A 12074-nucleotide genomic window follows, 5' to 3' on the forward strand; every position below is an offset into this window, starting at 1 on the left:
ATTCCTGTCACTTCCACGCCTACCTGTCCTGAGGGGCAGCCAAGGAGGGCTCTAGTAGGAGGGACAGCCTGGCCCTTCAAACCAGCTCCCGTGCCAAGGCTGCAGCCCGTGCTGAGCGAAGTGTCTGGAGCTGGCGGATTGTGTCTGTTCCCAGCATCTCCACGCCCCAGGGCCTGGTGAGAAGACAGGAGCCTGACTCTGGGCACAATGACAACAAGCTTTGCTCTGAAAAACAAAACGACGGCCTGCTTTAGGGGGAATGAGGAAAATTCACGCTGGAACCCAGACCCCCAGGGATCCTGGCGGCCTTCAGTTCGGAGGGGTGGGGTCGGGTAGGGGTGTTGACCTCTTACACCCACACTCATCTCCTCCACAAAGCAGGGCCAGTTCTCCAACCAGAGGCTGGCCTTCCCCCAGAGAGAGGCAGTGAGGACACAGTGGCCCCAGGGTCACTGGGCCTAGAGTTAATTATCTACTCAGGGTATCCCTGGGCCCATTGGCTGCCTGGGGACACGGCCCTCTGGGCTAAAGCCCAAGGCAGTGGGGCAGTAGGAAGCAGTTCCCCAGCCCCTGTCTGCCCCACCAGCCTACGGGAAATGGGGCTGATGCTCTTGGCGGCTGAAATGGGTGGGCCCCTGGTCGGAGGGAGACATCCACTCTGCCCTCAGGGAGCTCCCGTCTGAAGCGAGAAGTCAGCCTTGCTCTCACGGAGGCCCTGAGTTGGGAGGAGGGGGAAAGGGCCTGGAAGAGGCATACGTTTGGGAGAGGCGTGAAGAGAGGACAGAGCTGGGGCAGAGAGACAGGAAAGGAGGAATCCTGAGTGGGGCAGGGCCAGGGAGGGTGGGAGCGCCCGATGAGGGGCTTGGAAAGTGATTAGTGCCCCCAGGAGCTAGGACCACCTCCCCTGGGGGATTCTGGGAAGTGTAGGGAAGTAGGGGGTGGGCAGGAGTAAATTGCAAAGAGACAGAAGGCCCTAGAGGTGCCCCCACAGAGTAGGGGGTACAGACCTTCCATGCTCTAAGGGAACCCAGGATTTCTAAGTAGGAAAATGGAAAAGTCATTGGACAAGGTCACAAAGGTCAGCTCCCCCCTCCCCCTGCCAGGAGTCTCCTGCCCAGGATAGCACCTGCGTGTGCTGTGTGTGCGCACGTGTGGGTGCAGGCATGAGCGTGTTGGCGGGGGATCCTGGGACAGGGTGGGCGTGTTCCCCCAGCATCCTCTGAGATACTCAGGAGAGAAGCAGCTCAAGCCACCACTGGCGGTTCAGGCAGAGCCCCCAGAGTCCTGACCCCCAGCCCAGGGAGCACAGAACTGCATAGAAGGAAGAAGTGAGCAGTAGCGAGAACTTAGGTTGCCCAACATCTGGCAGTGACGCTAACAGCAGTGTGACCTTGGCCAAGTCACTGCTCCTTCACACTTGCTTTCCTCCTCTACAAGGACAGCGTGTGGGGGATCCAGCACCCGGTACAGTACGGAAGAGCAGGATGTGTACAACGTATAGTGTGGGGCGTGCTTCTGGCAGCAGGTGGATACAGTATCAAGTCACAGTGAATCACATCCTGTGAAAGTTTTCAGGTCCTTTTCAAATCTTGTTTAGGAGCATGCAGCTGGAGCAGAATTGCTTTGCTTCAAAGAACAGCCCCACTGTTGATGAGAGGAACAACCTTGGCCTTCCCATTGTTCTGTGCCTTGATTTCCTCACCTGTAAAGTGGGCAGAATAATAATACCCATCCTGGTGTCATCGTGAGGACGAAATGAATTATTATATGTGAAATGCTTTGCAGAGTGCCTGGCATTCCACATGTCAGCAGAAAGCCTCCCAGGCTGCAGGGGCTTCTGACCCTGGGCACTCGCCGGCCTTCTGTGTTACCAAGAGAGCTGGCAACACTAGCTGGCTGGAACTGATTAAGATTTCGTTCTGGCTTTATTCTTAAGGCTTTCTTCTGATGATAGCAAGGGGATACTGGTTTTCTAGTTACAATCTTGACAGGGATAAATTTTGATAAAATTTAAATTTAAAAAGTTTCCTATGGGGCGCCTGGGTAGCTCAGTGGGTGAAGGCCTCTGCCTTCGGCTCAAGTCATGATCCCCGGGGTCCTGGAATTGAGCCCCGCATGGGACTCTCTGCTCAGCAGGGAGCCTGCTTCCCATCACCCCCGCTCCGCCTGCCTCTCTGCCTACTTGTGATCTCTGATCTCTGTCAAATAAATAAATAAAATCTTTTTAAAAAATAATAAAATTAAATTTAAAATTTCATACTAATAAGGGGTGACTTCCCTTTCGGTTCCCTTTCCCATCAGATCTGGACGCTTGTCTTGGTGGAAAAGGGCTTATGTTTGGGAAAAGGAGGGAAAAGAAACCGAAGCTGGCTTCCCAGTGCTTACAGTCTCGAGCATATAGCTGATGGCCTGGTTTCAAACAAGGTAATGAAATAAAATAAAAATAAAAAGTAAACTAAAATAAATAAGAAGGGGTGATTTAAGAATATGACAAAATTCTTCCAAGTGGTACCCACTGTCTGGAGCCTGCAAACCCTGGTAACCTCATGACTCCAATCTTCTTTGACCTCCGATGATAGGACAGAGGCATCCCCGCCCTCAGCAGAGCTGGCACACCTGCACCCTCCTTCCACTCCTCCCTGCCTCTCCTTGCCGTCTCCTCCCTCAGTCCCGCGGCCACAGCGGCAGCGGCCACTTGCTCTCCCCGCCTGCCCTCCTCACACTCCCGTTTGATCACCCAGAACCCGCAAACCGCCAAAGCCACCCTGGGTCTCCTAAGCCCTTCCTGGAACCGGCCTTGGCAGCAGATGAAAGACACCTCGCCACCCCTTATCTCTGCCGCGTGACCCGCGCTAGTGGGTTCCGTTCCCCCCCCCCAGGGGCGGGGGATACTGGTGGCCCCGCCCTCTGACCCATGCCCTGCCTGACCCTCCTCAAATGCACCCAGAGAAGACTCTGCGCCCCCAGTCCGCGCCCCGCCCCGGCTGGTCCAGCCCCGCCTTGCAGCAGGTTAAGAGCCCCCCAGAGCCGGGAGCTGTGGACAGAAGCGCACTCGTGGGGGGACCAGCCAGTCTGGTTGTCATGGCGACGGCGCGGTTGGCCTGGGCCCTACGGACCACCTCCGTGGGAGGAAGGCTGCGCGGTCCCCGAGGCCCTGGGGGTGCCCGGAGACTGAGCGGCAGCGCACGACGGCGGACGGCCAGGGGCGCCAGCCCAGGTCGCCGGCTCAGCACCGCCTGGGCGCCGGCCCAGCCCGCACGGGAAGGGCCCGAGGGCGCCGAGGACGACCTCCGCTCGCCTGCCCGGGAAGAGCAGGAGTGGACACCGCCCCCGGCGCCCCCGGGCCCTCCCGACCCCCCGGGGCCCCCGGCCGGCCGCTCGCTGGTGCAACGAGACATCCAGGCCTTTCTGAACCAGTGCGGAGCCAGCCCCGGGGAGGCGCGCCACTGGCTCACGCAGTTCCAGACTTGCTACCACTCCGCAGACAAGCCCTTCGCAGTCATCGAGGTGAGCGGAGGCCGGCGCCGGCCGTGCCACAGCGACGGGATGTATGGGGGCTGTCCGGCGACGTGTCGCCAGGCATGGCGGGACCCGCTGCGACTCTGCACAGCGGAAGCCGAAAGGGTGAGACGGTGCCGGGACGAGTGCCCGGCGCCGGGTGAAGCTGCGCGCTGCTCCCATAGTCTCACGCCCAGCCCAGGCGAGGAGACTGGGGGACCGTAATCCCCCAAGTGTGATGCGCTGGAGAACTCTCCCCACCACGCACACACACCGTGGGCGCGATTATGGGTTCAGATGGGAACCCAAGTAGGGAACTTGGACAGGAGCTGCCTGGGTTACCCCTCCCCCCAAGAACTCATAGAGTCCAAGGTCGCAGGGAGGCACAGAGGGAGGAACACCAATGCGAGATAAGGGGATGGCAAGACCCAACGGGGCAAAGGGCGGAGCAGGTGGGCGCCGGTAGCCAGGAATGGGGCCTGACTGCTCCTGGGCAGGGCAGGGGGCACCGACAGGGCTGGGGGGGGAGGGGGTCAGGCTGCGGGAGTCAGGGCCAGTGTTGCCCCTTCTGAACGCTCCCTCCCCCACAGGTGGACGAGGAGGTACTCAAGTGCAGTAGCGCCGTATCCAGCTTGGCCTTCGCTCTGGCATTCCTGCAGCGCATGGACATGAAGCCCCTGGTTGTCCTAGGGCTGCCCGCTCCCACGGCGCCCTCCGGCTGCCTTTCCTTCTGGGAGGCCAAGGCACAGCTGGCCCAGAACTGCAAGGTGCTGGTGGATGAGCTGCGGCACAACGCTGCCCCTGCCGTGCCTTTTTTCGGCGGCGGCTCGGTGCTGAGCGCGGCTGAGCCCGCCCCTCACGCCAGGTTAGTGCGGGTCCCGCGTGCGCCCGGCGTCCTTAGACCTCGCCCGGCCACCCGCCCCGCCCCAGCCCCGCAGGCCTGGAGGGGGCCCTCTTGAGCACGGCGTCTGGCCCCACAGCTACGGCGGCATCGTCTCCGTGGAGACCGACCTGCTACAGTGGTGCCTGGAGTCCGGCAGCATCCCCATACTGTGCCCCATCGGGGAGACGACGGCGCGCCGCTCCGTCCTCCTCGACTCGCTGGAGGTGACCGCGGCTCTGGCCAAGGCGCTACAGCCCACCAAAATCATCTTCCTCAATAATACAGGAGGCCTGCGCGACAGCAGTCAGAAGGTGTATCCCCTCCGTTCGGGCGCCGCTCGCGGGACCCCGGTCCCGGCTGAGTCCTTCTTGGGCTCCCTGCTCGCCTCCCTGACGGGCCCCAGAGTCAAGCCGGGTGGCTAGGGAATGGCTTGGTGCCCAGATCCGAACCCTCCTCAGCCGAGGACTCCGGGAGGGTGCGAGGGTAAAGGGGTCCGTGGGGGTTAGGGGCGCAGACCGCGGCCGGCTGCGGGCCAGAGGCTCACCCCCTGGGCCTGGACGCAGGTCCTGAGTAACGTGAACCTGCCGGCCGACCTGGACGTGGTGAGCAACGCCGAGTGGGTGAGCACCAAGGAACGGCAGCAGATGCGGCTCATCGTGGACGTGCTCAGCCGCCTGCCGCACCACTCCTCGGCCGTCATCGCCGCCGCCGCCACGCTGCTCACCGAGCTCTTCAGCAACAAGGGTGCGGGCCGCGCCGGGGGGGGGGGGGGGTGCGGGGCGGGGCGGGGGCGGAGACCAGGCGAGACAGGGTTTTGGGGGAGGCAAGCGGGTCTAGGGGAAGTAGGTGGGACTCCGCACGATGGACCGAAGTTGAGGGACAAACTGCCAGGAGAGAGCTTCTCCCCGTATGAAAATCCTGCACGTATCTGTGCTGACCGCAGAGATCACTTCATTGTGGAGATCTTCCCAAGAGGGCCACTGTCCCACTGGCCCCTGTCATATCCGGACACCCCTCCCCCCTCCGACGACCAGGCAGAGCACAGGCAGGAGCTGATGGGCCCTGGCTCTCGGGCTAAACTAACCAACCCCTCGCGCTCCGCGCCACCCCCAGGGTCTGGGACCCTGTTCAAGAACGCAGAGCGGATGCTGCGGGTGCGCAGCCTGGACAGCCTGGACCAGCGCCGCCTGGTGAACCTGGTCAACGCCAGCTTCGGTAAGAAGCTCCGGGACGACTACTTGGCCTCGCTGCGCCCACGGCTGCACTCTGTCTACGTTTCTGAGGGGTGAGCCTGCGGGACCCAGAGGACAGGGACCGAGGGACAGAGCTGGGCAGCTTGGGGCCTAAGAGAGGTCCCAGCCTGCCTCTCCCCTGCTGCGCTAGGTACAACGCGGCCGCCATTCTGACCACGGAGCCCGTACTGGGAGGCACCCCATATCTAGACAAGTTTGTGGTGAGCTCCAGCCGCCAGGGACAAGGCTCGGGCCAGATGCTCTGGGAGTGCCTGCGGCGGGACCTGCAGACGCTTTTCTGGCGCTCCCGCGTCACCAACCCCATCAATCCCTGGTAGGTCCCGCCCCCCGGCCCCGCCCCAGCTCTCCACAGCCACGTCCCCCGAAGGCTGGGCCTCCCCCAAGGAAAAGGCTCCACTCCATGTGACCCCACATTCCCCACACACGGAATCTGAGATTTCCCCAGAAGCAGAGCACACTTAAACACGCTCTGTCCCACTGCAGTGGATTCCTTGAAGACACTCCCTGACTCTCCCAGAGTCCTTAGAAGAGTCCTGATCCTCCAGTCTCTATTCCCGGCCTAATGGCCAAGCGCTGACCCCAAGCCTACTGCAGCTCCAGCATAATGGTCTCTCCTTTCTCTTTCCTTCTACAACTATGCCCTCATCCAGCTGTGTGGGGACCAAGAGGTGAACAAGAACCCCTCCCCTGGAGGCACAGAGCAAAGGACGTCCTCAGTCTAAGCTTCCTAGCTTTGGGACTCTGGCAGGTCAACTAGCTTCTCCAGGCCTTAGCTGCTTCTCTGTGCAAAGAGCATACCACACCACCAGGCTCTTGGCGGCTGCTGTAAGGATGAAACCGGATTAACAGCAGGGTGCCTAGCATGTCGATGGCATGCCTAAAAGCTTGCCCTAAAAGCTGCCTCCTTCCCCCCACCAGGTACTTCAAACACAGTGACGGCAGCTTCTCCAACAAGCAGTGGATCTTCTTCTGGTTTGGCCTGGCCGATATCCGGGACTCTTATGAGCTGGTCAACCATGCCAAGGGGCTGCCGGACTCCTTCTGCAAGCCAGCTTCTGACCCAGGCAGCTGACCCTCACTGCCTGCCCTTCAGGCCCTGGGACAACCAGGGTGAACCAAAGTCATGCCTGCTGGAGGTGATGATCCCAGGCAGCCACAGGCTGGACCAGGCTTCATGGCTAAGTGATCTGCAGAGAAGGAAGCGGCTCCTACTCTACTCTGTCCAGAGGGGGGCGCCCAAGAGGGAACAAGCCCAGGAAGAAGGGTGTGTCCAAGACAACCCCCGACCCTCACCACTGGCTCCTTAACTATAACCAGATGGCCTTCCTTTTTCAGTCTAGAGATTTGGGAAGCCAGGGTCGAGGGCTTGCCGGTTTGCCTTCGGGGCGAACCTTAAAGGTGGGCCAGTCTCTGTGGCCTCCGTTCTGTTTTGAGGCTCCCTTATCCGAAATATCACCCCCATTTGCTTGATATTCCACCACTTACTTTAATCCCTTTGGGTCTTACAACTTTTCAGGAGGCCTTGATTAAAACACAAATACTTGTCTGAGAGTCAGCTCACACTTGAAAGGAAATGAGCAGTGACCTTCTGGGAGCAAGATCTTGAGGGCTGGAGAACCAGGGGGCTCCCAGAGGGAAGAGAGGAGCTAAATGAGATGGAGTGCCTCCAAGATGAATGCTGTCACCGTCTCCCTCACCTGGATGTCAGCAGCCCCCAGTGGGGCTCCCCTCCATCCCACAGACCAGACCAACAGCAGCCCCAGCTCTCTTTCCAAGCAAGGCCCAGACTTGGATGTTTTCCCCTAGACCCACTGGAGGCTGTGTCCATCTGCTGAGAACACCTTAGCCAGCAGGAGCCCAAAGCCAGAGGTCTCATTCCACATTTTTGACCCCCGCGATGTGACAGGCCCCATGCTGGTCGCCAGGCTACTTTCAATCAGGAGGTGCATGGACAAGCAGGGAGAGGACCATCATGGCACAGCAGGGCCATGACAGAACCAAACCCCAGGAGCAGCTTCTGCCTTCCCTCAGAGGGGTGACAGAGTGCACAGCTGTGTGTGGGCATTAAGACAGGCCCGACCTGGAATCCAGCTGCGGCTGCATTTGCTCTGTGGCTTGAGGGAAGCTGCTCACCTTCTCTGAGCTTCCATTTGCCCCATCTGTAAGATGTAAAATCCTCAGAGTGGACACTCAATGCTAGCCCCCCTGCCCCCTGCCAGCTGCCCTCACCAAAGATTTCTTCAAAAGAAACCAGGAGGAAAAAAGGGTAGGCAGAGACAAGCTACGACACAGGGACCGAGGCGATGGATCAAAGGCAGAATACAGGGAGGATCTTGACTAGACGGCCAAAGGCCTGTGGGAACCCTCAGAACAGGGCAGAGATCACGGGGGAACCAAAGTGGGGCTTAACCAGATGCGGTCTCTCAAAAAACTCAAGATCAATCCCAGCCAATGGCAACGTGCCCTGCGGGGAGAACAGAGAAGCAAAGCCAAATGTCTATATAAAATGTTTATTTTTGGAGGACTGTGTGGTCTGGTCTTTGGGAGGGCACTCACCCCAACCAGGCCAACCATAGAGCTGGAAACAGCAGGCAGGAGGCAGGAAGCTAGCCACCGCCTGCCCTACCCCCGCACACCCCGGACAGGGGCCTGCTCTGCTTTCAAGGTGGGGCAACAGCAAGTGCTGTTTCTGCCTCCAGTACACCCTGAGAACTCACTCCTTGGCACCTGGCCCCTGGCTCCTCCCAGCCCCGACCACGTGTCAACACACACAGTCTCAGTCTCAGTCTGTCTCCAGAAAGCACTGTAGAGCCTAGCTGCACTTGGCCAGGTTCAAATAGGAATTTTTCACATCTGCTCACTTCTGGTTCATGGTCTTCCTCTGTCTTCCATTCTCAGTAGCCCCACCCAAGCCCTGCCTTACTCCCTTCTCTGAGACAGGAGACCCAGGGAGCAGCTGGCCTCAGGTCTCCCACCACCGAACAGGAAAAAGCCCTGTAAGGCATCGTGAGCGGGGCTCCCACCCACCCAGGGCCGAGCCCAGGTACCAGGGAAGAGACTTGCCTCTTACCAACACATACACACACAGCAAAGAACCAAACCAACAGAGTGGAAAGCAGAAGGAAACAACGGGGCCAGCAAGCAGGAAGGCGGGTGGCCCTCGGTGGCTTGCTGCGCCCATCTCGGCCTCTCCCTGTGCCACTCAGCCATCGGTGGCCAGGATGACGGCAGCCCCAAAGATGCCCACACTCTCTCCAAGGAGCTTCATCTGGTTCCAGAACTCAACGCGCCGTGTGTTGTGCCAGTAGGCGACATTGCCATCAATGAGCAGCATGACTGGGGGCAGCAGAATGGCCAGGATCTGGGCAGCCAGGGTCACGTAGTAGCCCGACAGGAAGGCCAGGGCCAGGACGCCGTACAGCACGAAGAAGAGCTGGATCATCAGCTCCCCTCCCGGGAGATGGTTCAGATAGGCCAGCCGGTCCTCCTTGCTGTGCTGCAGTGAGTAGGCCTAGAGACACACCATCCTCTAAGTCTCTCCTGCAGGCTGAGGAGCCTGCCTGGGGACGGCTGGCCCTGAGATGCCACCTGCAAGTCAGCCTCTGCCAGCGGGGCCCCTGACTCCTGGCTCAGACCTGGGGCTCTCTAAAAGGAGGGCCTGCATCTCCCCCCACACAGGCTAGGGAACTCCGGAGGTTAGGGCCTGTCTCTCCTCACCTTTGGGGCTCAGGAGGGCAGAAGCATGTCTCCGCTGCCAGACTGGGGCTCTCACCTCTGAGTACAGAGCTCTGCACATGGGATATGGTGCCCAGGAACCAAGATGAAGCCAAGTGACCTGGAGCCTGTCCAGGTCCCCAGCCACACTGGCTCCCCCTAGGTCGTCCACTAGGGAGTACCATAACTCACTACTCCAACCAACTCTAAGCAACAGAGCCCCATCTGGGGTCTGAATCCCACCAAACCTCTCCTTTGCTCCCTCTCCCAGTCCTCTGCAGGCTGAAGCCACGAGAGGACCAGTCCACCCTGTTCTGCTGACTCTCAGGCTTGGAACTGGACAGTCAATCCAACCTCTTCTCTCCCTGGTGGCAATAATGCTGGAAGAAGGGACCCTCAGCCAGGTCTCAGGCACTTGAATGGTTCCTGAGCCCAATAGCTGGCTGGGGCAGTGTCCAGAAGGCAGACCATCAGGAACTATATATGCAGGGCCTTATTTTGCCCACCTCCCTGGGTTCTGCCTCACTCCCGGGCAAGCACTTCCAGCCAACCTACCAGCAACCCCCCAACCTACCACGCAGATGAGGTAGATGCCCAGGAACACCTGGCCGGTGGACTGGAGGGAGCGGCTGCGGGGCTTCCGGCGGTACAGCTCCCCAGCGCCGCTGGCCAACACAAGAAAGCCGCCGATGATAGCAACTGTGCGCGAGTACATCCGGACCTGGACCGAGGCGAGGGGACCCCAGTCAGGAACTGCAGCCACCACCTTTCTCCTGGCTGTCTAGAGCACAGCACTGCCCATCTCTATACATCCCATTCCATCCGATGAACCCTCTTACCGTTTCCAAGTGTGGTGGGCAGGTTCTTTTTATCAGAAGTGGAAACTGAGGCCCAGGGGATTACTAAAATTGTCCAAGGTCCTACAGAAAGTGTCCAGATACCAAGAGTTGCCCCCTCTACACCTCCAGGTATACAGACTCGAATCCCCAATGTTCTTTCTGCTATAGAGTATAGTCTATCCCATAAAAAAAAAAAAATCAGGGATCCCACTGTCCGGTAGTTGTTCGCATCTGCCACCCCCACTGGACTGACAGTCCCTGCCTCTGTCCAGGATTATCTACACACCTGCAGCACCTGGTACAGGTTCTGGCACTTCAGATTTACATGCCGCCCTAAATTAATTAAATTTCATGAAATCAGATGGCTGGAACCAGTACTCTCCAAGGTCCCTTTTGCCCTATATTCTGACATTACTAACTAATGGCATAAAGGGTTCTGGTCTCACCTGCAATGCTAACTGTCGTGTAACTTTGGGGAAGTCTGTTTCTCATCTTTGCACCTCAGTTTTCACGCCCTGAAAGACAGTCTTGTGTGGTCTCTGAGGGCCTTTCATCTTTGCAGTCTGTAACAATCTCCACAAGCCTAGGGGTTCTGCCTTCCCAGGCTTCACACTATGCACCTGGCTAGCACCATGCATTACCCGCTGCCCCGGGGTCACTGGGCACTGGCCTCGGGCTCCCCAGCCCCCTAGCGAAGTCCTGCCTTGGGCCGAGGTGCTCACCTTCAACCAGTCCCCGTAGTGGACGTAGCCCCCGATGTAGGCGGCGTAGGTGCTAATGGCCAGCTGGAGGGCGGCCCCCAGCGCGAACCAGCGCCGCTTCACTCCAAAGGACATGAAGCTGGCGCACAGCACGGCCGCCCCCAAGTCGAAGTACAAGTAGGGCACTGGGATGTCGGGCTTCCTGCGAGCCAGAGAGGGGAAGAAGCAACGAGGACAGAATGAAGCGGGAGAAGAGCCTTACGACCCCCTAAGTTCCCACAAGCTCCCCTGCGCCCCTGAACCGGAGGCCCTTCTCACGGCCAGGACCGCTGCGCTACGCTCGATGACCACCTTGCCCCAGACCAGGGCCCCTACCAAGCCCGAGATCCCAATTCTTCCCCAGCCCAAGGGTCCCAACTTCTTCCCCACCTCACTGCACCCCCGTTCTTGGGACGGGCCGTACCGCCACCCCACCGCGCTCGGTGGCCGCGTGGGCCCGCTCACCGGCGCGCCTCGGCCCTCTCAGCGTACAGCATGAGCTGGCTGAAGCATCCCCAGAATGGGCAGCGTGTGAGCAACACCGAACCCAGCTGCATGATCAGCTGCAGCATCCACCGTCGCGAACCCATCTTCGACGCCATCTTGGGAAAGGGCAGTCCGCTGCGGCGTCACCCCCGACGGGGAGGCTGGCGCCGGGATGCGACACGCAACTTCCGGATCTCGCGAGGCGGCGGGGGCGGGGCTGAGGGCAGCATTTTTCCCCTTCCGACGGGAAATAGTGCTCTCGCTCTCTAGTTCCGGACAGAAGGATGTGTTCCAGCTGCGGAGTTCATACTTTCTCCCTGCTCTGGGGCTTAAGGACCCCTCCTCGTGGATGCAAAATTGAAAACTAGACCAGAGGAAGGAACAGTGGGTGCAGGATATCAGCGCCGTGGACGAACTGGTGTTTGCTGCTAAACCTGGGCTCCAATCCTAACTCCAACCCTAACGGACTTGGGGCATATCCCCTGCACTTTCTAAGACCTATCTGTAAAATGAGGAGGACAGGGGCACCTGGGTGGCTCAGTGGGTTAAAGCCCCGCCTTCAGCTCAGGTCATGATCCTAGAGTCCTGGGATGGAGCCCAGCATCAGGCTCTCTGCTCTGCGGGGAGCCTGCTTCCCCCTCTCTCTCTTCCTGCCTCTCTG

At 59.6% G+C, this 12074-nt stretch overlaps 2 protein-coding genes across 2 annotated transcripts; one reads left to right on the forward strand and one right to left on the reverse strand.

Moving 5' to 3' along the window:
* Positions 1–2913: 2913 nt before the first annotated feature.
* NAGS (N-acetylglutamate synthase) lies at positions 2914–8153 on the forward strand. The gene is made up of 7 exons (XM_032321554.1): positions 2914–3507; positions 4089–4363; positions 4479–4692; positions 4945–5125; positions 5495–5666; positions 5765–5947; positions 6553–8153. The coding sequence occupies exons 1-7, from the start codon at positions 2938–2940 to the stop codon at positions 6704–6706; spliced, it is 1749 nt and encodes a 582-aa protein (XP_032177445.1). The 5' UTR covers positions 2914–2937; the 3' UTR covers positions 6707–8153.
* TMEM101 (transmembrane protein 101) lies at positions 8131–11581 on the reverse strand. The gene is made up of 4 exons (XM_032321556.1): positions 11393–11581; positions 10910–11090; positions 9923–10069; positions 8131–9145 (listed from the first exon to the last, which is right to left on the reverse strand). The coding sequence occupies exons 1-4, from the start codon at positions 11527–11529 to the stop codon at positions 8837–8839; spliced, it is 774 nt and encodes a 257-aa protein (XP_032177447.1). The 5' UTR covers positions 11530–11581; the 3' UTR covers positions 8131–8836.
* Positions 11582–12074: the final 493 nt, after the last annotated feature.

This window comes from Mustela erminea, chromosome 18 (genome assembly GCF_009829155.1).
Source record: "Mustela erminea isolate mMusErm1 chromosome 18, mMusErm1.Pri, whole genome shotgun sequence".
Lineage (NCBI taxonomy): Eukaryota > Metazoa > Chordata > Mammalia > Carnivora > Mustelidae > Mustela > Mustela erminea.

Coding starts and splice junctions, on each gene's coding strand:
- NAGS (XM_032321554.1), top strand. CDS start 2,938: ATGCACCCAGAGAAGACTCTGCGCCCCCAGTCCGCGCCCCGCCCCGGC. Junction 4,364..4,478: donor GAGCCCGCCCCTCACGCCAG/GTTAGTGCGGGT, acceptor CTGGCCCCACAG/CTACGGCGGCATCGTCTCCG. Junction 5,126..5,494: donor CGAGCTCTTCAGCAACAAGG/GTGCGGGCCGCG, acceptor CGCCACCCCCAG/GGTCTGGGACCCTGTTCAAG.
- TMEM101 (XM_032321556.1), bottom strand. CDS start 11,529: ATGGCGTCGAAGATGGGTTCGCGACGGTGGATGCTGCAGCTGATCATG. Junction 10,070..10,909: donor ACTACGGGGACTGGTTGAAG/GTGAGCACCTCG, acceptor GCCTCGGTCCAG/GTCCGGATGTACTCGCGCAC. Junction 9,146..9,922: donor GCATCTACCTCATCTGCGTG/GTAGGTTGGGGG, acceptor GTGTGTCTCTAG/GCCTACTCACTGCAGCACAG.